This window comes from Misgurnus anguillicaudatus, chromosome 6 (genome assembly GCF_027580225.2).
Source record: "Misgurnus anguillicaudatus chromosome 6, ASM2758022v2, whole genome shotgun sequence".
NCBI lineage: Eukaryota > Metazoa > Chordata > Actinopteri > Cypriniformes > Cobitidae > Misgurnus > Misgurnus anguillicaudatus.
This window is the reverse complement of record NC_073342.2, coordinates 31,315,830-31,342,409: the sequence shown is the minus strand read 5'-3', so window position 1 is coordinate 31,342,409 and position 26,580 is coordinate 31,315,830. Positions and strand designations below refer to the sequence as shown.

General features: G+C 37.4%; 1 protein-coding gene across 1 annotated transcript in view; it reads right to left on the bottom strand.

Annotated features, from left to right (window-relative positions):
* Nucleotides 1–19,449, bottom strand: part of LOC129434115 (transcriptional enhancer factor TEF-3) — a 32,502-nt gene extending 13,053 nt beyond the window's left edge. The window contains exons 1-3 of the mRNA XM_055192980.2: nt 19,314–19,449; nt 4,327–4,391; nt 1,416–1,478 (exon numbers count right to left, since the gene is read on the bottom strand). Of these exons, the coding sequence (XP_055048955.2) occupies nt 1,416–1,478; nt 4,327–4,391; nt 19,314–19,320 (135 nt within the window). The 5' untranslated portion in view covers nt 19,321–19,449. The remainder of the gene's footprint in view (nt 1–1,415; nt 1,479–4,326; nt 4,392–19,313) is intronic.
* Nucleotides 19,450–26,580: the final 7,131 nt, after the last annotated feature.

Sequence of the window (26,580 nt, the reverse complement as noted above, 5' to 3'; positions counted from 1 at the left end):
CATTACCGAAACATGAGTTTGTAAATGCATATATTTAATGTAATATCATGTTGCGGTAATGATAATTTTTTATAATGATAATCTAAAAAAATTAAATAATTTTATAGGAAATATGTTTTAAATCCTCTAAAAATAATGGTTATAGTAAGCTCAGAACTTAATCTTGTATGTGCAAAAAAAAATTGGCTTCAAGTTTTTTTTTATGCTGATGATGGACACGGATTTCGTGAGAATCACCCTGTATGGTCAAGCAAAAGCAGCCTTAAGACAATGATGTTTGTGGTGTCTAATGTCTATGAATATTTATATGAGCCTTATTTAAATACAGGATTAGCCAAAGGGAAGTCCTCATTTAGATAATCGAGTAAACGTGTGTGTGTGTGTGTGTGTGTGTGTGTGTGTTGGTAGGGATTTAAATAAGTTTTATAGCTTTGGCAGCGATGGACTGGTGTTGACATGTTTGGCTGCTTCTCCTAGAGGTCAAATGAAGAACGAACGATGCTCTCCTTATGAAACAGGAGTAGCTTTAAAAAACAACAAGTGTGGATCCAGACCTCATCCATCTGCTGTATGTGTTTACCACACTTTAAACTCACAAATGTATCACATGTATCACACTTAAATCCTTACCGACTCAACTAAACCTGCAAAGCTGCATGCAGTGTTGGGGACGCCTCTTTACTGTCAGGTTACACTACAAACTAGCAAAAAGTAGATGTTCAAAAAGTTTTAAATATCACTTGTGTAGCTCAATCAAAAAGATCATGCGTTCAGTCCTAGGAAACACACATTACTGATAAAAAGTGCTGTCAGATGCAATATATTGCAAGAAAAGATGCGTGTAGTTACGGGCAAGCTACTTAAATTGGTAGCATTGGCACTTTCATTGAATGGAAAATTTGTATCATATATACGCTTATGGCGAGGTGACGGCAGGCCAAGCAACTGCTGTGTCCTTGAAGCATGCCCGACCAGTGCATTCTTCAGACCTGAAGCGAAATATGGGCGTGTGTGCGCCCCTCACAGTTTTCAGTTACACACCCGTATTTAAAAGGGCTGTCAGTGTTAACCGTGTGACCTGCGCTCGGACAGCTGGGCCAAGATGGCCGCCGGCCAACGGGTGAACTATCCCGTACGATGAAAGATGGGTGCCCGCAAGGAGAGGGCTTGATATTACAGAGCCCTCGGCTAATCTCTTACACAGCCAGAGGTCACACGCTTTTTGAAAATTAGCAAAGTGCTGAAATTGATTTATAGTATGCCGGGCGATTAAATTCTTATTTTAACTGCTTGAGGCTATATTCACTCCCGGATGAATTAAACAGCGCAGAATGTGAACCTCGCTCTCTCGATGGCGCTTCCGTGTCAATGGTGATAATTTGTTAACAGGTGAGCGGATTTAGCAGAGCGGCTACCTTGAGTTTCACCTGAATTTCCCGAGCCTTTCGACGCGCCAGCACCTGAATGTGACTTGACACCTGCGGAAAACAAGAAGAGATGTTAGCCGAATTCAATTAAATTTATTTACATGCCCTTTTTTACAATGGGAAATTGTATTTTAAATATTAAAGGGGCCATGGCACAAGACTTTTTAAAGATGTCAAATAAATCTTTGGTGTCCCCAGAGCACAAAACGTGAAGTTTTAGCTCAAAATACCATATAAATAATTGATTATAGCATGTTAAAATTGCCACTTTGTAGGTGTGTGCAAAATTGTGCAGTTTTGGGTGTGTCCTTTAAAATGCAAATTAGCTGATGAAATTCAAACACTGATCACAATGATGGTGGTTTGTTGCTATTAAAACTCAATCGTGCTTTTCTCTGCACTAAATGGCAGTGCTGTGGTTGGATAGTGCAGATTAAGGGGCGGTATTGTAACAATAAGAGCTCCTTCTGACATCATAATGAGAGCAAAATTTCAACAACCTTTTTTTTCATGTGCTTGTAGAGAATGGTTTACCAAAACTAAGTTACTGGGTTGATCTTTTTCACATTTTCTAGGTTGATAGAAGCACTGGGGACCTAATCATAGCACTTAAACATGGAAAAAGTCAGATTTTCATCCCATGGCCCCTTTAAATTAAATACTAAACGGAATGGGCAGTAAATGTTTGTTTGGATGCAAAGAATGGCTTATACAGTAGTGACATTTTGGAAAATGTTATAATAAAGTACAGTGGCTCAGTGGGTAGCACTGCTGCCTCACAGCAAAAAGTTTCCCGGTTCAAGCCACAGGCCAAAAATATGCTGGATAGGTGAATTGGAGATGGATTGTGTATGGATTAACTTGCCTGGGTCAACTTGTGTATGGATTAACTCCCTGGGGTCTAAAAATATGGCGCCGCGTTTTATGTGTTTTCTCCTTATCACTGCAGAATCAACTTAAAATGCTCCATCATTAATAATCATACACTTACGTGTTTGACATCATTTGAAACTGTAAAGGGTCTTCTTTAATTTGTGTGCATTCACAATAACAACAAATCTTTGTGTTTTTGTCAAATAAAGAAAATAAACAGGGTGCACATTCAGGCATTTCTGTCTCCGCCAGCTGTCTCTCAAAACACGTTACAAAAAACAATTGAAAGTCAGCGAATACTCGTCACACAAACATGATACACATATCCAAACAAAGCCTTAAATGTCTACTTTTAAATGAACTAATTATAATCGAAAACAAATATTACCTGTTTATGAAATCCGCATTCAAGTAAAGAGAGTACAGTTTTTCCTGGCTAAACTCATTATCTCTAATGTGGTCACGCCCACAAGCGGTACCGGCTGTTGACATGGTAATGAAGAGACGAACAGTTCAAACAATAACAAACAAAACATACAGTTTTACCAGATTTAAAGACTTTAACGCATGTTTGGATTATAAACATTATACAAACACGTGAGGAAGATCTTCAGTTATGTCTGGACAGTGAGGAACAGCAAAGAAGCGGTCATCTTTAACGTCCCATACAGCAAAAAATATATTTCTCTTGGCAAAAATATGTTTTAATTATATGATCTTTGCATATCTTGTTTATCAAAAACTTTGACTTATCAGGTGAGTTTTTTTCTATAGAAGTATTTAAACAGTAACATTTTGCCCTCCTCGTGTCTCTGTGTCTTCTCAACTCTCTCTGAAGGCTTAAGATTCAATATGTGACAAGTACTGAATGGCATCACGCGATATCGAATGGAGAAGGGAATGCTATCAAATTCCAAATCCCCCGACCGTTTGTGATCTGGCCCTGATGGTAAGGGGGCGACCCGAGAGGAAAGCAGTTGTTTATGGGTCTAATGAGCGCGTATGAGAGAGGTGCCGAAGACACACACCGATATCTGATCCACCTGCGACTGCGTGATGCTCCACAGACGATAAATCTCACTGCTGAAGTTCAATGCATCACGGAGGCCCTCAGGGGCCAAACATTTACACTCACTGAAAGTCTGAGTCTCAACAAGACAATTTCATCTCAGTCTCTGTCTGATATTTGTGGCACAGCCTGATGCTGTTCATGTAGGCAGTGTTTCATTTGCTTAGTGTAAGTGCAGGGTTCCCACACCTGGGTTTTTTTCAACCCAGCACTGGGTCAAAAATATTGCTCATTGAAATGTGGCTCCACTTGTGATGTCAGAAGGGGATCTTTTTATAATAATACCACCTCTTAATCTGAATTATCCAAACACGGCACTGCCGTTTAGTGCAAAGAGAGAGAAAAAATAATTGAAAGCACAATTGAGTTACAGTTTCAACAAACCACCATTATGGCGATCAGTGTTTGCATTATCAAATCATTTGCATTTAAAGGACACACCCACAAACGGCACATGTTTGCTCAAACCTACAAAGTGGTCATTTTAACATGTTATAATAAATTATCTGTATGGTATTTTAAGCTAAAATGTCACATATGTACTCTGGGGATGCCAAAGAAAGTCTTGTGAAATGCCATTTTTAAATTAACCCAGAAAATATTTATATTTGACCCGACAATGAGTTAAAACAACCCAGCATAGGTTAAATTACAACCCAACGGCTGTGCTCCGTTGATAATAACCCAGCATTTTTGGGGGATGAATTATTGCATATCAATTTAATTAAAATATCTTTATTATTTTAATAGTTTCATAGGACTGGAGTTTCTAAAATAAAGTAATTCGCAGCTAATTATATATTTAGATATATTTTAAAGTCTATCATAGATGATATTAAAACTTAAATGAATAGTTTTTATTAGTTTTCATGACTTTTAAGGTTTATTCATGGTGATGGAAACCCTGTCGGTACAGGACACAGACTGAAATGAGTGTTGGGATAAAAATTTCTTCACCTGCTTTCTGGTCCGTGTCTTTCCGGTCCGGAGTTTGATGTATCGTGCAATCAGCTCATTCCGTCCTAAAAGATAAAAACAGTAAACACAAAACATAAACCACTTGAAGACCTTTGTACAAAATGTAGATTGAACTTGAATAATACATGTATAAAGTATATGCTAAATTATATGAATGTATATTGTAAACACAAACACATTTCATTTCATCAACAAAAGTGGGTCTGCACTGTATGAAAGAGTTGTGCGTGTGTGAGAGATGTTGATGGTGTGTGTTTGTTGACAGACGGGTCACGATGGACGAGCAGGTGAAAGAAAACTGACACACCATTAGCAGATCCCACATCAGTAAGTGACGGTGTAGCAGCTGCTCTATGCGTCAATGTTTATAAAATAAATCTTTACTTCAACCGTAAATCTCAGGAGCTCATTGATCTAAGATGGCACCATACATTCACCATATAGCTTTACAGAAACACATCCACTGTGTTTAAATGAGGCATGAGAGGAACAGACAAACCAAAATTACAAAAATTGCGTTTTTGCATTTACATAGGTCAACAGATTACAGTTACAAGAATCTGAAAATGTCACAAATGAACAATTAAAGGAAAACACCACAGTTTCTCAGTATTTTACTATGTTTTTACCTCAACTTAGATGAATTAATTAGTGCTGGGCAAAGATTAATCGCGATTAATCGCATACAAAATAAAAGTGATTTTTTGCATAATATATGTACTGTGCCTAATTATTGTGTATATTTAACCACACACACATTCATATATTCATTTCAGAATTGTTTTACTTATATATAATTTTTTTTCATTTATTTTTAATATAGAATATATAAAAATATAAATAAATATATATAAAAATGTAAATGTTTCTTAAATACATACATGAATGTGTGTGTATTTATTTTATACATAATAATTAAACACAGCACATACTTTTATTTTGTATGCGATTAATCGCGATTAATCTTTGCCCAGCACTAGAATTAATACTTTCCTATCATTTTTTGATGCATGCACTTAATCTTTGTACAGCGCGTCGTGAATGTGTTAGCATTTAGCCTAGCCCCATTCATTCCTTAGGATCCAAACAGGGATGAATTTAGTAGCCACCAAACACTTCCATGTTTTCTCTATGTAAAAATTGGTACATGAGTATTCACACGAGTATATGGTGGCACAAAATAAAACATTGTGATTTTTTAAGCAGATAAAAAATGAGAACTATATTGTATGGCGGAAGAGCACGCATTGAAAAAAGATAGGTAGGTATTAATTTGTTTTAAGTTGATGTAAGAACATAGTAAAATTTTAAAAAAGGGTGGTGTTTTCCTTTAAAGTGGCAATGAAATTGAAATGAAAAACTGTAATTTGTTTTGGAATATTGTGGTATTTTTTACAAATGGCTTATCTGTGAGCTTCATTATTTTTAAAAAATTCATGTGCCCTTATAATTTTTAACTAAAACGCAAATCTTCTACCCTCCTTCAAACGATCTCTCTTTCCGGTCATATGGTATGGCAGGTGGGAGCGGTCCAGGAAAAGATGGCAGCGATTAGCAAATAGCAACACAACCCAAATTCAATTATTGATAGAAGAATACAATTCCAGCCCTGCCTTTATTTAAAGGTGCAGTGTGTAAATTTTGGTGGCATGTAGTGGTGAGGATGCGAATTATAACCAACGGCGTAGTCCAATGCTCACCCCTCACTTTTGAAACACATAGAGAAGCTACAGTAGCTGCCACTGGACACACATGTCATCGTCAGAGACAACTTCGTAAAAAAATTGTCCGTTAAGGGCTTCTGTAGGAAAATGGCGGCACAAAATGGCGACTTCCATGTAAGGGGACCCTCTTTGTATGTAGATAGAAATGTCTCGTTCTAAGGTAATAAACACATAACGGTTTATTATAAAAGGTCTTTATACACCCCTGATAATATAGTTTTATATATTATTTTGCATTTCTTAAAAGAGATCCTTCTAAAAATTACACACTGCACCTTTAATATCAGAAACTGTTTCACTCGGATATACGTCATACCACGGGGAAAATAAGACAATCGCTACCTCACTTTCATGGCGACTTTAAATAAGACATTTCTGATGCTGGAGCACAAAACTAGTCATAACCCAGACAGCAGATGACTCCGGGCCGGATCCACACCAGAACCAATACGAATCCAGCCCGAAGTCGTCTGCTATCTGGAAAGGATCATTTTTTATTGAGATCATCTAGAAGCTGAAAACAGGACAAAATTGATAGGACAATATTTGGCCGAGATACAACTATTTAAAAATCTGGAATCTAACCGTTGGTTCACACCAGCCGCTTTTGAGGTGTCAAACTTGCGTCTACAGTGTCTATTTTGCCGCTTAAAATTTTTGAGTTTACTTGCTTCATTTGCGCGTGAAATTTTAGTCATTCGAGACATTCACGAGGAAATTTGCATCATGGGAGGGGCTTCTGCGACTGCTTTCTGTAATCACGTCACTACTAGAGCAAGCTCCTGATTGGTTAACCAGGCGCGTTTTTCCGCTAAAGTTCACATTTTTCGGTAACACTTTAGTATGGGGAACACTTATTAATTATTAATTATGACTTTTGTCTCAGTAAACTCCCAATTTACTGCTAATTAATAGCTAATAAGGTAGTTGTTGTAGACGTTAGGTTTAGGTATTGGATTGGGTTAAGGGATGTAAAATATGGTCATGCAGAACAAGCCATTAATATGTCCTTTATAAGCACTATTAAACAGCTAATATGTAACCTAATAAGACACTAGTTAAAAGTGAGAATTGGTCCCTATACTAAAGTGTTACCAATTTTTCAACTTGCACATTTCCCGCGGCAACGCTCAATTCGTGTCATTCGCGCAACCTAAACGCGCGAATGAGGCGGAATCACGTCTACCGTGCCGCACTAAACGCCTCTTTCGCGCCGCGAGACCTCCAGACGCACGTCGACGCATCCTAACATTGACTTAACATTAAAATGACTCGCGCATTACGCCTCTACCGTGGCTGGTCTGAACGCAACATAAGGATGCAAATTTTATATTTGCATAGATGTATTTGTAATGTATATTTAGGACATGTACAAAATATCTTCATGATCTTTATGATTCTAATGATTTTGGGCATAAAAATTATAATTTTGACCCATACAATGTATTTTTGGCTACTGCTACAGATATACCCATGCGACTTATAGTTTTGTGGTCCAGAGTCACATTTCTTAAAATACAGTAAAAGTACAGTGCTACAAAATGAAATAGTTAAGATAAATTGTGACCCATTCTCTAAAAACTCAGTTTTTTGTAATTTTTTTTCTTAAAATCATACATTTTGTAATACTTTTGGTAACACAAATGTACAGTTTTTGTCATGGCAGTAAAGACACTGCAGCGTACATTCTCTCTCTCTCTTCTTTCTTTTATTCTCAAAGATCGACGTATTTATTTGATTTCTTAATCTGTTTGGATTCATTTAGTATTCCTACCTGTATGTTATCTGATACTGTAGTCATGAAAACAGAGGGGTGGAGGTCACAGTGTCTGATGAGATTGGGAGCGGAGGAGGGAGGGCAACTCCCGAAGGTATATTTGTCAGCCAATAAAAGTGGATGGATTCAGCTGAAAGATGCCAGACGTCCCAATAGCATAGTGTGAGACGCAGTATATGCGCGTACAGACTTTCCACAAATAAATGTTTGATAAATTATGATAATGACAGTGTAACTCACATCCTTTATGCATTATAATCATACTCAAGGTTACCGATCTGAACAATCTCACGCTATTTGTGAGGAGTAAATGTTTTCAATCATACCTTGTATGTTTAATACTTTTCCTGTATTTTTCTGTTCTTCATGTACAATATTACTGCTTTGAAAAATGCAACATTGTAAATAAATAATATATAAGTATTAGCTTAAAAAAGACATTATATGCACTATCAATATTATAATTATTATATACAATTATATAGACCAGGGACAAAGTTATGTGGAGTCTTATAGTTTTTGTAAAAATGTAAATATCTAGTTATTTTAGTAATATTAGTAAATGTAAATAAGTTTCACTTAAAGTGTAAAAGATGAAGATCATTTCATTGTGTGAATTGCATTTTTAATTCATTTACTGCCTGCTGCACCTGCTGTATGCGAGTACTGAATGTTTCCATAATCCTGTAATCCTCACAGAAGTACAAACATTTCTGAATGGATTCTTGTGTTTCCTGCTCTGTGAAAACTGGACTTCAGCTTCACCACAAGTTTGACTGATATATAGTATGTACTGTATGATCACTAAAGAGCATTTAAAAGACAAAAAAGCACAGTTTGTCAATATAGTACAGTAGAATAGAGCGAGAGCGAGAGAGAGTTTTGGACCAGTGTGAGGGGTCATTGTGTTCACAGGGGCGGAGCTACAGATGGGTCATTCATATCAACTTCACATGAGTGAAAACTGAGCAGAACGGACAGCCGTCGTCACCTGAGACCCTTACACACACGCGAAACATACACACACACATAGATGCATTCACACACACACAGACACACACACACACAGAGACACATGCACACACACACATAGATGCATGCACACACAAACACACACATGTTGGCATAATGTGTGTGCGCATGCATTTTATAGTGTACAAACTGTATTCCCTATTCCCCTATCCTACCCCAGTCCTTAACCCCAACCATCATAAAAACCTGTTGGCACTCTTGAATCTATAAAAAAGTACCATTTAGTATGTTTTTAGCTGTTCAATTTACAGTTTTTAGTAAACCATGTTTATAGCATAATAAACATGTCATTTTACACTATTCATGTCCCTGTAAACCACATATATCAACATACAGAGACACACACATACGGATGCATACACACACGAAACATACAAACACATACTGAGGCCGAATCAAACTTGGAGTCATTCAGAAGTACAGCAGCTCTCACGTTGACCTCATAAATCTATAACCTCCCACACAACCTCTCTTTCTCTCTCTCTCTCTCTAACTCTCTCCTTCTCTTTCTCTCTCCTCCTCTTCACATTCCTCTCATTCCTGTAAGCCCTTTAGCATCTGCTCAGCTTAAATAAACACACAAACACACAAACAAGCACATGAGGATGCTTCCTCAGCTATGAGCATTTGATGTCCCAGGGTTGATTTTTTTATTAAACCTTTTTTTTGTTATATGAAGGTCACAAAAGTCTACAGAGCTGATAAAACAACAACAGTACACACAGGGAATCAAACACACACATTCTTCAAACGACTGTAACAATCATTTACCTCTCGCTTCAGATTCCCAAACATGTGCAAGAGAGACAGAGGAAAGACACAAAACAAAAGAGAGATTGAAGAGAGACAGAACAGAGACATAAGATAGACAAAAGCGAGACCGACAAGAAACACAAAAGAGAAAGACAAGAGACACAAGTGAAACAGAACAGAGACATGAGAGACAGAACAGAGACGAAATAGAGACAGAACAGAGACACAAGAGAGACTGACGAGAGATAGACAAGAGACAGCAGAAAGACAAAAGAGAGACAGAACAGAGACACAAGGGAGACAGAACAGAGACACAAGAGAGACTGACGAGAGATAGATGAGAGACAGCAGAAAGACGAAAGAGAGACAGAACAGAGACAAAATAGAGACAGAACAGAGACACAAGAGAGACACAAGAAAGACACAAGCGAGACAGAGAGAGACAGAAGAAAAAAAAAGACAGAACAGAGACACAAGAGATATAGTACAGAGACAGAAAAGAGACGCAAGAGAAACAGAACAGTAACAGACGAGAGACACAAGAGAGACAGACGAGAGACAGAACTGAGAAACAAGAGAGACGAACAAGAGAAAGATGAGAGACAGAAGAAAGACAGAACAGAGACAAAAGAGAGACAGAACAGAGACACAAGAGAGGTGGATGAGAGTTAGACGAAAGACAGAAGAAAGACAGAACAGAGACACAAGAGAGACGGACAAGAGAAAGATGAGAGACAAAAGAAAGACAAAAGAGAGACAGAACAGAGACACAAGAGAGACAGAACAGAGACAAAAGAGAGACAGAACAGAGACACAAGAGAGACACAGGCGAGACAGAAGAGAGAAAGAGGAGAGACACAAGAAAGACAAAAGAGAGACAAAACAGAGACACAAGAGATACAGAATAGAGACACAAGAGAGACAGAACAGAGACAAAAGAGAGACAGAACAGAGACACAAAAGAGACACAGGTGAGACAGAAGAGACACAGAGGAGAGACACAAGAGAGACAAAACAGAGACAAAAGAGGGAAAGAATAGAGAGAAAATGGGGACAGAACAAAGACACAAGAGAGATGGACGAGAGACAGAAAAAAGAGAAAAGAGAGACAGACGAGAGACAGGACAGAGACAAAAGAGACACAGAACAGAGACACAAGAGAGACACAAGAAAGACACAAGCGAGACAGAGGAGAGACACAAGAGAACACAAACACAATCTGTCCATAGAGATGAGCTGACACAGGCAAAACTGTTAAGAGCTCTTGACTCAATTCAGCGAGAGAACTGATAGAAAAGACACACACACAGACACACACAGACACACACACACACACACACACAGACACACACAGACACACACACACAAAGAGAGTGAGAGAGAGAGAGAGCACATCTGGGCAACATATGGCGTCCTTTAAAGTCATGGTAACAAAGAGCACATTTAGAGTCACAGTGAGATTTCCTCACTATGTGTGTGTGCGTGTGTGTGTGTGCGTGCGTGTGTGGGTGCTTGCCTGTTTAGCTACACAACTACTGCTGTGCGTCTCAGTGACTGTACTCACAACAGAATATTATTGTCAATCCTGTTGATACACAATTCAGTTTTTGTTTTAATAGTGACACTGCTTGGAAATTAAGAATTTTGCTACACATGACAGGTAACAATCATCATCTGAATGTTTCTATAAATTCTGACAAAACCACATAGGAAAAGTTTAAGGTAACAAGTGTACTTTAAATTTGCATAATTCTAGGTACTAGACACTAGTGTGCAAAAATGTATTTCAGATGTTTTATGGAATATATGAAGAGTTTGGTTCCAAAACGCAATAAATCCATTTTGACAAATTTTGGTAAAAACGTGTTTTCTATACCAAGAAAGTGACAAGATGAAAACAACTATTTTCTGTTACAAACTTTCACATAGCATCTTTAGGTTATAAAAACATAAAAAATTCAAATCCATAAGTTGATTTTCAAAGATTTATTATAAAAACGGATTATTTTTTCCACAAAATGCAATAAATCTATTGAATCAATAGCCTATATAAATGTGCATTCATCTTTGCCATGTTATATTCATTTAGTTGACTAGTTGTACACACTAATTAAAAATATAAACATTAATGTCATTAATCAAAACACTTACTTTGTCATATTAAGATCACTGTCATTGCGGTTACGTCGTCGCTTAACGTCTTTCACAGCGATCAGCTGTAAAATGTTTTGGTCCTGCTCGATTTTTGTTGACTTTGAGTAAAATTATGTAAAGTTTTTCATAAGATCCTCTGGGGTCAATGTGTTAGCATGAGAAGCTTGCTGTCGGGAGAACAAGCACCCGTCTCCCGAGTGCCTCTCAGGGAAATTATTAGATGTTGATGGCTTACGTTTCTTTCCCATCACAGAAAACCATCACAGGTTTAGCGATGCAATTAAAGTATTATTTTGTTTTGTTTGTTGATCACGAAGTACAAAGTAGATGAGGAAATCTAGGACTCCGTGTACTCAGCGCGTCCGCCATTGTTTGTTTACATTGCGTGAACGGTGGGCTGTAATATCAGAAATGGAGTTATTGCGTTCTGTAAAAAAGGGGGAGTGGCGTTTATCGCATTTTGGGAAAAAAGGGAGAAAAGATGACAGAATAACACGGCGGATATTGGATTTTGCGTAAAATTAAGAATTTACTTTTAACTACTGACCTGATATAATACTGATTTTGGCAGTAACTCATTTTTTTCAAAAATGGCGTTTATCGCGTTTTGGAACCAAACTCTTCATATACATGCGTTTGCAATGAAATACGGCACACAAATCATTGAGAAAGTATTAATTCGAAAATTAAAAATGCAGAAAGATTTGTGTAAGGGTTAGGTTTACGGGTTGGGTTAGGGGATGGGACAAAATATAAACATTATAAAACGGCCAGTTCTGGTTCTTCATTCTGATTGGTTGAAACGCGTTCTAAGCCGTGATAAAATACCCCGGTAACCCCACGGTTCAGACCTACATAAGTATCACTGCGCCACTGTTGCTGCGTACTGATTTATGAAAATAAACACCACAGTCTTTAATCATATTTTTAATTTTTCTACAATTGCACAATTAATGGCAATATCCAGATAAATGTCAATACATATTGTTGAGTCATCTCATCAATAAAGAGAAAACGTTTTCTGAGGAGTTTCTAACTCAAGTTCACTATTATCCGCTCGATCTTACCCAACTTAAACACTGACGCATTCACTCAACACTGAAAACACAGCGTGTAAGTTTTGATGGCTCTGAATCTGATCTCTTACAAAAGTTCTTCACAAAAATGGAATTATCTTTTTTTATAAAAATAAACACCACAGTCTTTAATCATATTTTCATTGTGTCTTTGCTGCGTCTGTGTTTTTTTTTTGAGAATTGCGCTCTGTTGCAGCTACACTTGATTCTGAGGAACTACTTTGTTTGGCGGAATATTTGTACTAATATAATTACAACTTATTTGTGTTTTATTTTATGAAATCCTGCTATGCACATGAAGTAACCGTTTTATAAAAGCAATAAACCCCGCGAAGCAGTGGGGTTACAGTGCATTTTATAACAGCTTTGCGTTGTGCCTAACAACGCCCCTTAGCTGTTATAAAATGCACTGGTAACCTACTGCTTCTTGGGGCTTATTGCTTATTGTACAATATAACAACCATTACATTTATGTAAAGTTCCCACAATGTATAGAAACCAACATGATTGTGTGTGTGCATAAAAAAGAGAGCAAGAGAGACAGAGAGAGACCTTGAACAAACAACAAGCCGCAACAAACATGCCCAAATGCCCAGAAGGAGTGAGCACCGAGGGGTCATGACCTGACTGTGCCCTTAAAGAGATTGAGAGAGAGAGAAAGCGAAAGAGAGATAGAGAGACTCATTATTAGAGGTCTCAGTAATCTCAGACACAAGTAAAACTCTAACATGGTTGTGAAAGTTCAAGCCTATGTGATGGATGGGGTTCATTTTCCATCTCTCTCTCTCTCTCTTTCAGTCTGTGTTTGACATAAGACATCTAATGAAGGACTCAAACTTAACATCAGTCCATCTGAATACAATGACTCACGCATTTCCCATGATGCACTGCAGTTACAAAATGTCATTCAACTAGATGCTCAATGTGACAACATCAAGACAGAGATGTTTTTAAAAGTGTCTTTAATTATAACTTAAAAAGCATAAATGCTGTTAAGAGTAAAAAGTTATAACACAGGATATAAAATAATTGCTACCCGGTTATGCATCCATTTTTGGATATGGAGTAAATAAATTCGAAGTATTCAGTTTTACTCTTAATGCAAAAAATGCATTTCAAAATGCAAAGATTTCTCAGCCTCGTATACCCAGAGGAAAAAAATCCGATTTTTTAGCAGGTTTTCAACAGGTGGAGATCTCTTCCATTATGTAAGTGCTTATCTCACGACAGGATGCTTGGGAATTATTCAACCGTGGCGAATGTATTTCCTTTCAGCGTCTGTGTGTGATTTTACGGGTCGAGAAAGTGCAGCAGGCGAACGCATTACGGCACATTGACAACAAAAGCCAAGCAATGTTTTCTACGGCCAAGCCTGTTGAATTTCAGCCCCCTGCTGCAGAAAGCAAACACTGGCACGGTTTGCTGAATAATAACTCAAAAGTTGAACAAGCCAAAGTAATAACATAATAATAGTTTGCATTAAAAATATATGCCATTGCTACAAATATCTGAAGTGAGAAGATGGGACTTATTATTATTATAAGAATATTACAGGACTTACATGCATTTGCAGTTTATAAGACGTCCGTTTGACCAGGGTCAGCAGTGCATTGTGGGAATTTTAGTCATTCTTGAGGCATTCAGCGCAATAGATTTGCATTATTGTATGAAACTGCTGGCCAAACACATCTGCTATGAATGAAGCTCTATTTACTTTTGCTAAACACTGATGGTTAGTGCTGTACAATAAATTATTAAAGGGGCCGTGGCATGAAAATCAGACTTTTCCATGTTTAAGTGCTATGATTGGGTCCCCAGTGCTTCTATCAACCTAGAAAATGTGAAAAAGATCAACCCAGTAACTTAGTTTTGGTAAACCATTCTCTACAAGCACATGAAAAAATAGGTCGTTGAAATATGGCACTACTTATGATGTCATAAGGAGCTCTTATTATAATAATACCGCCCCTTGATCTGCACTATCCAACCACAGCACTGCCATTTAATTGCAACAAACCACCATCATTAGTCCCTTTCACACATACAGTCTTTACTGGTAATTTACTGGTAAATTGCAGTTAACATCTCATGTGTGAACAGAACCTTTCCGGTAAATCAGTGCTCCCAATTTACCAGTAAGACAGGTTGTAAGATTAACGGTAATTTACCGGTAAGCGCTGTGTGTGAACGAAAAATATAGCATTACCGGCATTTAGAACGGATGACGTCATACCGCGCTGACAGATCGGGCGGGCCAATCAGAAAGTTTTTTATACAGGTGACGCGGTTTCCCCCAGACTGTTTACGGACGTTTCCACACACATGTTGATTAAATGTCGAGCACACCTGAAGTTAACATCCACATTTCTTCACCAAAGTTGTTTAAAACAGCTTACCATCTAATTGCCAAATTGCCGACGTCCTTAGCACACCATCTGTGAAGCCTAATGTGCAAACGCGCAGGTTCCGTTTGACGCCGCCTAACGCAATGTTGTTTGGTCACGAGCAACTTCGCGACCGTTTGCCACAGATCTGAAAACAACAAAATACGGACCGTGGATATTAAGTCATAATCCGCCGTTTAGAAACGACACGGACGGAGCTCGCCGGCCGCGCGCCACAGGCAACTTCCGCTTTCTCTCCGAGTTTACCTGTATTTTGATACTGATGTGTGAATGATGTCTTACTGGTAAAAAGACGGAACGTCACTGCATGTGTGAACAGCACATTTTTGTATTTACTGGTAAATTCATTCTGGTAAATTGATGGTAATTTACCAGAATTACTGTGTGAAAGAGGCTATTGTGATCAGTGTTTGAATTTCTCAGCTCATTTGCATTTTAAATGACACACCCAAAACGGCATATTTTTGCATACACCTACAAAGTGGCGATTTTAACATGCTATAATAAATTATTTATGTGGTATTTTGAGCTAAAACTTCACATAAGTGCACTGGGGACACCAAAGATTTATTTGACATCTTAAAAAAGTCTTGTGCCACGGCCCCTTTAAAATATCACAAATGTGCATATCGCAATAACCGGATAATTTTAATACTTTGAAACGTTATATATACTATAGTCAATGTTTTAGGTTGATGGAGACTGGTGAGATGGAAAGAGTGATGCTTTCATTTCCCCAAAAGAATATGAAACATGTTGGTTATATAATTGTCAGAGATTAAATGTATTTTATTTTATTATATTTTAATTGATTTTACAAACTTTTACAAAAAAGAAATAATAAAGTTTCTGCTCTGATTCAAGAACTTATTGATTCAAGATATTGGTTATAACAAGATTTCCTATTTCTATGTATAGGGGACAATGCAACGGTCAATATGGCCGTTCTGGCAATAAAAGCCCCGCCTTCTAATTAAAAGAACCAATCATCAATAGATAAAGACTGATGCTTTTCTAGGGGCCGATGTCTGTCAGGTGTGGCGCTTGACAACCTGTGCGCATGTGCAGCTAAAACGACATCGAAAAAAAGTATTTTAATGCAATTTGAGGTTAACTCTTTCCCAGCCATTGACGAGTTATCTCGGCAGTTAAGAAAAAAACATTTCGATAAAAAAAAGTGTTTCTGAAGAATCTTTAAGTTACTCTGCAATGACTTATTATCCACTTTACCCAATTTATTAAAAAAACTGAAGCCAAAACGTTATTTACTCATTTTAAACTCTGTCGTTCTGAATCTGATCTCTAGCAAAAGTCCTTCACAAAAATGCAATTATTTCAGCTTTTTGCTAAAAAAATTTTTTTTAAAATAAAAATGCCCATATTTAAGAGTTTATAAGCAGAGAAAAAATATAGGATGACATTTTTTTCTCGTTTCATTTGTTTATTTATTGTATGTTTTATTTGATATATATGTATGTTTAAATTTTTTTAGAAGAAAATTTTCCTGGAAGGCATTTTGTAAAACTTTTGTGAAAATCACAAAAAATGAAAAAATGCTGGCGGGCAACTGTTCAAAAAATGGCTGTCGGGGAATGAGTTAAAGGGGTCATATTATGAGATTTTTTTAAAGATGTAAAATAATTCTTTGGTGTCCCCAGAGTACATATGTGAAGTTTTAGCTCAAAATACCCCACAGATAATTTATTATAGAATGTTAAAATGACCACTTTGTAGGTGTGAGCAAAAATTTGCCGTTTTTGGGTGTGTCCTGTAAAATGCAAATGAGCGGATTAAATGCAAACACTGATCACCATAATTGTGGTTTATTGAAATTGAAAATCAACTGTGCTGTCAATTTTTTTTTCACGTTTTCACGGTTGATAGAAGCACAGGGGACCCAATTATAGCACTTAAACATGGAAAAATCTGAATTTCACTCTATGACCCCTTTAAGAAACAAATGTTGTGGTTCAGTTGATGTCAGGTGTAAGTTTTGGTCAGAAATATGTTGTGTGGTTTTGGAGATATCTGACTTTCCATTTTCAAGTAGATAGGACTTTAGTCTTGCATGACTAAAATAATTGGCGGGAGGCGTTGCAAACATGGCCTCCTAGTGGCGCGACTTCCCTAAATGACAAAAGATCAACTCAGTCATAGTTGTTGACAACTCAACAACTAGTTATTATTAAAACTCTAGGTCTACAAATTTTTCATTACTAGCCTAACTGTTAATTGATGGATATCAGCGATAAGCGATTTTGTCTGAGTTGATAGCAGGTGATAGCTCTCTCTCTCTCTCTCTCCCTCTCTCTCTCTCTCTCTCTCTCTCTCTCATTTGGACTGTTGGAGGTGAGCTGAAAGGCAACACACAGACTGCACTCCAGGGTGGTAAGCGGGGGCCATAGAAACAGGTGCAAACCGCACAACTCCGTCACCCCCCCTTTGTGTTTATTTGTCCCTCTTCATCGCACATGCTCAAAAGGGTAAACGTCCATTCTCGCGTCGGGTTACGGCGGCTTTGCCTTGAACCCTCACGACGTGCCATTCCAGTCGCACTCTGCCTCTCCCGAACCATCACTCACCCCCGTCCTGGCCGATAGACCCGCCCTAAATGCCCCCCTTTTGCCCCTTACGACCCCCCTTCCACCTGCTTTACAGCGATATTGAGACGGGCTTCATGCAGTTTATCACAGCTGATCGAGACGCAGCCGAACGATGACAGACGCAACACATGTGCTCTCATCTTATTCGCCCGCCATCCGCCCAGCCCGTATCAAACTGCACCTGCTGATCATTACATCATCTTATTCTCCTTCCACTGCCATCAACATAGACGGACATTTATACTTTGTGCACATAGTCTATGTACAATAAAAACTGAAACGATATAATAATATAAATGATTTAAAGGTCAGTGTTGTGTTTTGATTAGATGTTATATTAGTGTATAAATCATTGTAATTCTCTAAATTCTAACATTGCATGAGCAAAACCTTTCATCTTTATTTCTTACGAGGCCCATTTTAAACTTTAGAAATGCTTTAAAAAGAAAAATGCAATGGTGTTCCTATAGCTCATTGGTGGATCATTGCAAAAGCAACACAAAAGGTCATGGGTTTGATCCCAGGAACACACATATTGATCAAATATAGAGCTAATGCACTGTGAGTCGCTTTGGATAAATGTAAATGAAATGTTATATTTGCATTTAGAGAGTGTATTTAATCTAAACCGGTGACAAATGATGCCCTCTCTTCTGGAGAAAGATTCAAGAAACCGGCTTTACTTTACCAGGTCAAAACCAGGTCCACCGCCCAGTAGAGTCTAATAACCCACCTACACCAGCTTGGACCAGATAATACCCATAATTTTTCTTCTCTAAACAATGCAATATCATTTCTAATTTTAGTTTTGCATTGGCAATGGTTATTTATCCAAACAAAGGGAACGCCTGGAAAACTGTCTGAATATAATCAGTTTTTGCATTTAATGTATTTAACTCTTTCCCCGCCAGCGTTTAAAAAAAAGTTGCCAGCCAGCGCCATCAATTTTTTTAAGTTGAATGCCTTCCAGAAAATGTTGTTCTGTAAATATATAAACATAAAAAAATCAAATGAAAGAACAGACCATCTACTTTCAAACAAACTAACTAACAAAAACAAAAAGTTTTAATCTATCTTCATTTGTTCTCTTTTTATCACCTCTCAAAAAGCTGAGATAATTGCATTTTTATAAATGACCTTTGTTAGAGATCAGATTCAGAATGATGTTCAAAACATACACCAAGTTTTAACTGTTTTTGAATCAGTTGATGCTTCAGTGTTTTATAAGTTGGGTAAAATCGCCACCTAGTGGATAATAGTGGACAAATAGATTACCGTGAAAACTCGTCAGGGAAGCGATTACTCCTAATTGACGAGATAACTGGCCGGGAAAGAGTTAAATGGCACACATCACTTCTACATCTATCCACCCTGTTGCTTTTTAAACTCACCTGCAGGCTACAAATAAGCGGCAGAGAGGGAATAAAATGGGAGGGGCTTACCGTACATCTTGCCCTCGTCTGAGAGGATAATTTTACGACGGCCGCATGGCGGATAGATGGCCAGCGCTTCCTGAAAGCTCTGCTCGATGTCTGGACTCCACACGCCCTCCGCATCGTTCTCCAGAGGTTTGTCCAATCCTTCGCTCAGCTCCTCACTAGCACCCCCTGGTGAGGGTGCTGATGCCCAATCGGACGACAGGGTGGTGGTCAGAGATCCAAGATGGCCTGTACTGTAGGTATGGGTGAGGGTGTGGGACTGACCAGGGGGGCGACCTGCAGAAAACATCAAGAGTTAGCGCAAAAAATTCATGCTAAAAGGTCACAGGTTAGATTCTGTGTCAAATGCATGAAATGTAATCAGCAGAATATTTTCAGCAGACATTGTGACCTGACTAAGACGAAGAGTCAACCTAGTTACAAAAAACAACAACCCAATATGTGATGTGATTGTCACCCACTATATTGAGTTTTAGCACAATGATGTCGCCCAGCATGCTTCCACACGAGGTAACATCATCATGTGAATGAAACAGCCTTCAGACGAAAGCAAAAGATCATGGGAGCAGTCCCTAGACTTCATAATCCTACTTGGAAAAAGCGTCGTGGTTGTGAAATCACATTAGGGGGGGACACACGACGAAACCTCGTCTGCAAGCGCGTAAACAGAACGAGAGCTGAGCTATTTTAAGATCTGTCTCAAACCAAACCTCGAGGTCCCTCAAAACAATCTCTTATGGTACATTTACTCTTCTGAATCCTGATAGTCTTGCTCAAGGTCACAATGGCAGTGAGTCAGGAGGTTATGTCAGGATCAAACCTACAACATTGAGTTTATACTGACGTAGGTGACTGAATGGCACAATAATGACACACAAGTACATATAGTGGAGTGAAAGTTGATGGGAATTCTGGTGCAAGTGAACGTTCAGAAAGTTAAGAGCTGCTGAGCAACGGTGCGTCACAGTAACGTCTGATTCAATCAAACCGTTTTCCTTTGACTTCACCGACTTCCTGTACCAAACACACACACACACACACACACAGACACACACACACACACACACACAAGAACAAATGTCCTTCTGTTTCTTCAGACGCTGAAATATGTAACTCTTGTTGGTACAAAAGCTTCCCAAAAAGAAACAATATATCACAAACTGTCCAAATATCTCCGAGCTTTCACACATTTTGCGATAAGACACGGTTGTCTGCCAAATAGCTTAAATGTGAACCTAAATGACACACAAACACTAATAAAACAAGCTTCTGTTTTATATACAAACAATTGTTACAAAGTTGCTACTGTTGCTCTATTAAGAAAAGCATTGCCATTAAAGGAACACTCCAACATTTTGGCTATTTAGCTTATTCACTGTATCCCCCAGAGTTAGATAAGTCCATACATACCCTTTTCATTTCTGTGCGTGCTGTAACTCTGTCTGACGCAGCCCCACTAGCTTAGCTTAGCACAAAGACTGGAAGTGAATGGCTCCAGCTAGCATACTGCTCCCAATAAGTGACAAAATAACGCGAACGTTTTCCTATTTATGTGTTGTGATTTCTATACTCACGCTGTGTACAAATAACAAGTTCATATGAGACACAGCCATCTTTTAACAGTATACAAACTGGGAACTATATTCTCAGAAGACGAAGCACTGCTACGTGGGCGGAGTGATTTGCTCGCAGCACCCAAGAAGTGAGGAGCAGAGAGTTCGGTCAGAGTTGTACAAATCACTCCGCCCAAGTTTCTACACAGTGTGACCACACAAATCACAACACACAAATAGGAAAATGTTGGCACCACTTTGTCACTTACTGAGAGCAGCACGCTAGCTGGAGCCATTCACCCCCAGTCCCCGTACCAAGCCAAGCCAGCGGGGGCTGCGTCAGACAGAGCCACAGCACACACGGAGATGAGAAAGGTATGCATGGACTTATCTTACTCTGGGGAATACGGTGAATACTCTAAATTCCCAAAATGTGGGCATGTTCCTTTAAGGTTCGATTCAAAGTCACATACTGATAAAAAAAACGTATAACCTGAATGCACTGTAAATCACAATGGATCAAAGCATATGCCAATAAAAGTGTAAATGTAAATAAATAGACAGCATATTTAATGCAAACAGTTTAGCAAATCAATAAAGTATATTGTAATTAGGGCTGTGCAAAAATATAGATACAGCTAACTATCGCAATAAATTTTTCCACGATAGTGTATCGACGTTTTAATCTCTACTATCGATAATTTAAAACCCATCAAATCCCTCTGTGTGCATCAAACGACCTCCTCCGCCACTGCTGTAGTTGTCGCTGATGTCTCAAAAGTTAGCGGGAGTGAGAAAATGGCAAAAAAAATTATAACACCCGCAGCTTTCAAAGCCGACGTGTGGAAGCACTTTGGCTTAAAAAAAGTTAAAAAAAAAATTTTTTATCAAAAAAAATTTGATAAAAAGGAAAAAGTATTGCAATGTATCGCAGCATGCAAAGCATTGTATCGTATCGTATCGTGATACATTGCATCATGGCACGTACCGTGTTATATATCGTATCACGAGGCCCTCGCCAATACCCAGCCCTAATTGTAATAGTATAAATTCATGTTGAATTTCTCTCGACGTCTCGATGCACACAAGCATGAACATACAGAATGAAAACACAATCCCACAACACACAGATATGCATGTAGACACAAACACAGTTGTGTGACTTCAGGCAAAATCCACATTAATCAGGTTGGGAATGTAAAGCTATAGAGCTACAGGACTGCTGTCATATTACACACACACACACGTTCAGGATATTTGGTAGCTATGGTCTGCATTCATTGAAAGCTCATATTCTTTGAGAGAGCCGGAGGGCCGTGAGCTCTGATAAAGAGTTTGTGACACGCGGCGAGCGTCTCGTCTGGAGCGTCTCTAATCACAACGTGTTAATGTGATAATAGCAGTAAAACAACATCACCCCCTTCAAGGTTATAAACATCACTAACCATGTAAAGATGCACTAACCCTTATACGACATGATGGTTTTAATGAGCCAAATGCAGAACTTGATTTATTAAAAATACTAGAATAAAATAATTGTTTTTAGGTATAAAATGTCATTGTGATGGCATGACATTAAATATTCCACATTTAAAATGCCTTAAGGATATTACAGTAAGTTATACGTCTTATTGAGGTCTTGAGGTTGAGGTATGTTGGTGTGCGTGTGTGTGTTCAGGAAGCAAATTCTCAGATAAATGTTAAACAGTAACAACTTAATACAATATTATCATCGGGAGGTGGTTACAGGATGTGCAATGATGTCATATCGTTTACAAAAGTACAATATATAATCTGAGTTGTTTTTACATTGAACTGTACTTGAAAAAGACTTGCTACTGTATTAGGAGAAACATGCCAATGCTATGCTATGGTACACCCCCCTCCCAAAAAAAAAAAACATGGTAGCACCAAAGTAATTTTTGCAGGGGAAAGTTTCCTACTTTTTGTCATTAGCTTTCACATTATTAAAACTTGTGTGTCTTGTGCACTCGTATATAAAGTTAATCCAGGATTAATCTGAAGAAACTTGCTGTGTGTGTGTGTGTGTGTGTGTGTGTGTGTGTGTGTGTGTGTGTGTGTGTGTGTGTGTGTGTGTGTGTGTGTGTGTGTGTGTGTGTGTGTGTGTGTGTGTGTGTGTGTGTGTGTGTGTGTTTTAAATCCGTCACAACACTGTAAAACATTTGTTGTAGTTATGCAGCTGTTTCCCAGTAACTTACTGTAGATTTAAATGCATGTTATTTAGTTTGCTCTAAGTTAAATTAAAATTAAACATTAACAAATCTTTGTCTTTACAGAATAAAACTATAAAATAACAGCCTCATGCAAAGCATTATGGGAACCAGAAATCCTCATCAACCTTTTCTGTTTTTTTCCTTCAAATTTTTAAGTTATTTTATAGTTTTATTCTGTAAGATAAAAACTTCTTAATGTTTTCATTTAAATAAATTGTTGCCAGTAAATAACATCCATTTAAATCTACAGTAAGTTACTGTACAGACATTTATTACAGTGAACTCTCATTCCGATAACTTTGAGACACGTATTGTCACACATTTACATGAACATAAACACACATCACATCACAAACAGCTGGTCTGTGAGATTCACTTTTGATTTTAGTTTAGCAAGCATGATGTCATTGGAAAAAAACGAATAAATCAGTTACCCAGCATTTGTTTGCATTACTTGAATTACTTGCATTTTACGGTCTTTCCTTCTCCTAAGTTAACTGTGTCACTCAATCATCGAGTTAAAAATATACTAGAAAAACATAACTGACAGCGAGCACGTAAAAGATCCTGAATGTGTTTCTGTGCTTAGTATTTTATTTAACATGGAATAAATTTGTGAAGAATCAGACAGAGATGAACAGGTGCACATCAGATTCATTCCACCTGTTATGCCTATAGCACAAAGTTGTGTCCCAGTTTTTACCCCTGGTAAAAAATCTCAAACTATCTTTAAAACTTTCTTTCTTTTCGATGTCTAAGAAAATCATCTGCTAATAAATGACAACTGGGAAACACCCGTTCATCAATAAAAATAATATCTTAAATGTACCGTGGGACAAACAATGCATTATTTGACAGAAAACTTCATGACATACAACTCAAAAACACAAAGTAAAACATTTTTAGCCTTTTTCAGGAATGCTAAGGGGTTAAAATACTTTTAACTACAATCTCCATCTCCAATCGAAATCTTTTTTACTTACAATATGTTACGATTCATGTAACTTTGTGATACATTTAATTTTGCTGAAATAGGCTTAATATAAGCATGGATATTAATATAATAATATGCTATAAATGTATAATAAAACATATGTTAATTTAAGAAATAATTCGTTGTCTACAACATGGGAAAACACATAGATATACTGTACATGATTTATTTATTATAAAGGGTCAATTGCATTATCTATCTATCTATTTATTATTATTACGTCACTTTATATTCAATAAACAATACAGTAATTACATATATATCAAAATGTAATAACACAATTTGTTGTTATTTGTATATAATGAATATATTTAAACGCGCGTCAGTGACGCAATTAAACTCCTTCAGAAAGTTTCCTGTCGTTACGCGGGAATAAACGATGCCGGAATTCGTGAAAAATTCCAACAATTCCAAATATTCCATTGTTACATCACATTTCGTCATAATGGGTCCTCGTGATCCTTTAAATGCGCACGTTTAAGCTCTTCTATAATCTCACAAAGTAAAGAACAGAAACCTGTAGGAGTTTCTGACTCCATGAACATTTGCTTTGAAAACACTTAAATAATTTGACACAACAGATAACGTGAAGATAAATGAAACTCTTACCTGTTTAAGTGAGCGGTGAGGTAACCGAAGGCTGTTTTGGGGGTAAAATCTTTGCCCGGGTGACTGGAAGCGTGGGGAAAGCTGGAATTTCAGGAATTGGTTGCAGTATAACATGAGGAGGAGTGACACGAGAGAAAAGAGGAGAGGAGAGGGAGGGAGGGAGGTGCGAGGGGAGGTGCCGGGTTTGAAAAGGAAAAAGAAGCATGTTGGTGTGGAGGGAAAAGGAAATAAGCCACATCCACATCCAGAGGGATTCACATGGACAATATCACACACACAGCTGACAAAGTGTTATCCATAAAAACAACGCATACTTCTCTAAACTTAAAGGTTTATGTTGTTATAAAGTAATAGTTCATAAAATAGATAAAGCGTTAATAAAAATAATTGATTTTCACTTACAGTAAAGTAGTATGCTTGGTTTACTAGGCCTATTTACACGTTAAGCTCATTTAAAAATGAAACCATTGTATCTTTCAGATATGACTCAATAAAATTTCCAATCAATTCTAAGAATTTTTCAGAAATTTTTATTTTAAAGTCATAAATAATTTTCTTTTGAAGTTAAATTCAAAGACGTCAGAAAAGTGCAATGAACTTTAATACACTTTGCTTAGCCATCAAGTTTAAGGCATCAATAATGTTAAACTAATTTAAAGAAAATAGATAATTCAACTCATTATATGATTCAAAAAGCATTACTGTTACCATTTAAGAAATAGTTGTAATAGACAATTTTCTGTCAAAACACAGAACCACCAAATCCTTAATCCTAAAATAATCCCATCCACTCGTACTGTCTGTGCATGTACAAATTAAAATTATTCAAAAATAATTTATGTCCAAAAGCCAAATTTCATTTCATGATATCAAACAACAACAGGTTTGTGTGTGTTATTAATGTTCAATACGTCACCATTCAACAGGTTTGTGTGTTCAGAAGGTTTGGTGCCCTCTACAGGACACTAACATAACTGCACGTGAAACATACTGACTGTGTTAAAGGGGCCATGGCATGAAAATCTGACTTTTTTCATGTTTAAGTGCTATTATTGGGTCCCCAGTGCTTCTATCAACCTATAAAATGTGAAAAAGATCAACCCAGTAACTTAGTTTTGGTAAACCATTCTCTGCAAGCATGTAAAAAAAAATTTGAAAGTTGAAATTTGGCTCCCCATTTGATGTTAGAAGGGGATCTTATTATAATTATACCACCCCTTAATCTGCACTATCCAAACACGGCACTGACATTCAGTGCAGAGATCAGCTCATTTGCATTTTAAAGGTCACACCCATTTTTGCTCACACCTACAAATTATCAATTTTAAGTAAGGAATAATTGACGACGGGCCATTGAATTATAAGAAAATAATGCACACGACGCGAATTTCAAATTCAAAGGACGGGAGTCAATTATTCCGCTTATACCACGGTTACCACAAACATTGCTCTGGTGCCTATTTTTAAGACATTTGACCAGTTAGGTGTGCGGTTTACAGAAAAATAATCAACACCCATGGAACATTTCTCAGCCAATCAGAATGCAGCATTAAACAGACCAGTGGTATAACATGTTATAATGAATTATCAACACTGCAATAAGTGATTTTCAAGAAAAAAATCTTAGTATTTTTGTCTTGTTTTCAGTAAAAATATCTAAAAATTCTTAAATTAAGATGCTTTTTCTTGATGAGCAAAACAGCCCAAGAAAATAAGTCTAGTTTTTAGACCAAAAATATAACATTTAAGTGATTTTGTGCATAAAACAATTTGTCAATGGGGTAAGCACATTTTTCTTGAATTTAGTGTTTAAAAAAATGTTCAAGAAAATTTTGCTTACCACATTGGCAGATTTTTTTGCTTGTTTTATGAATTTTTTT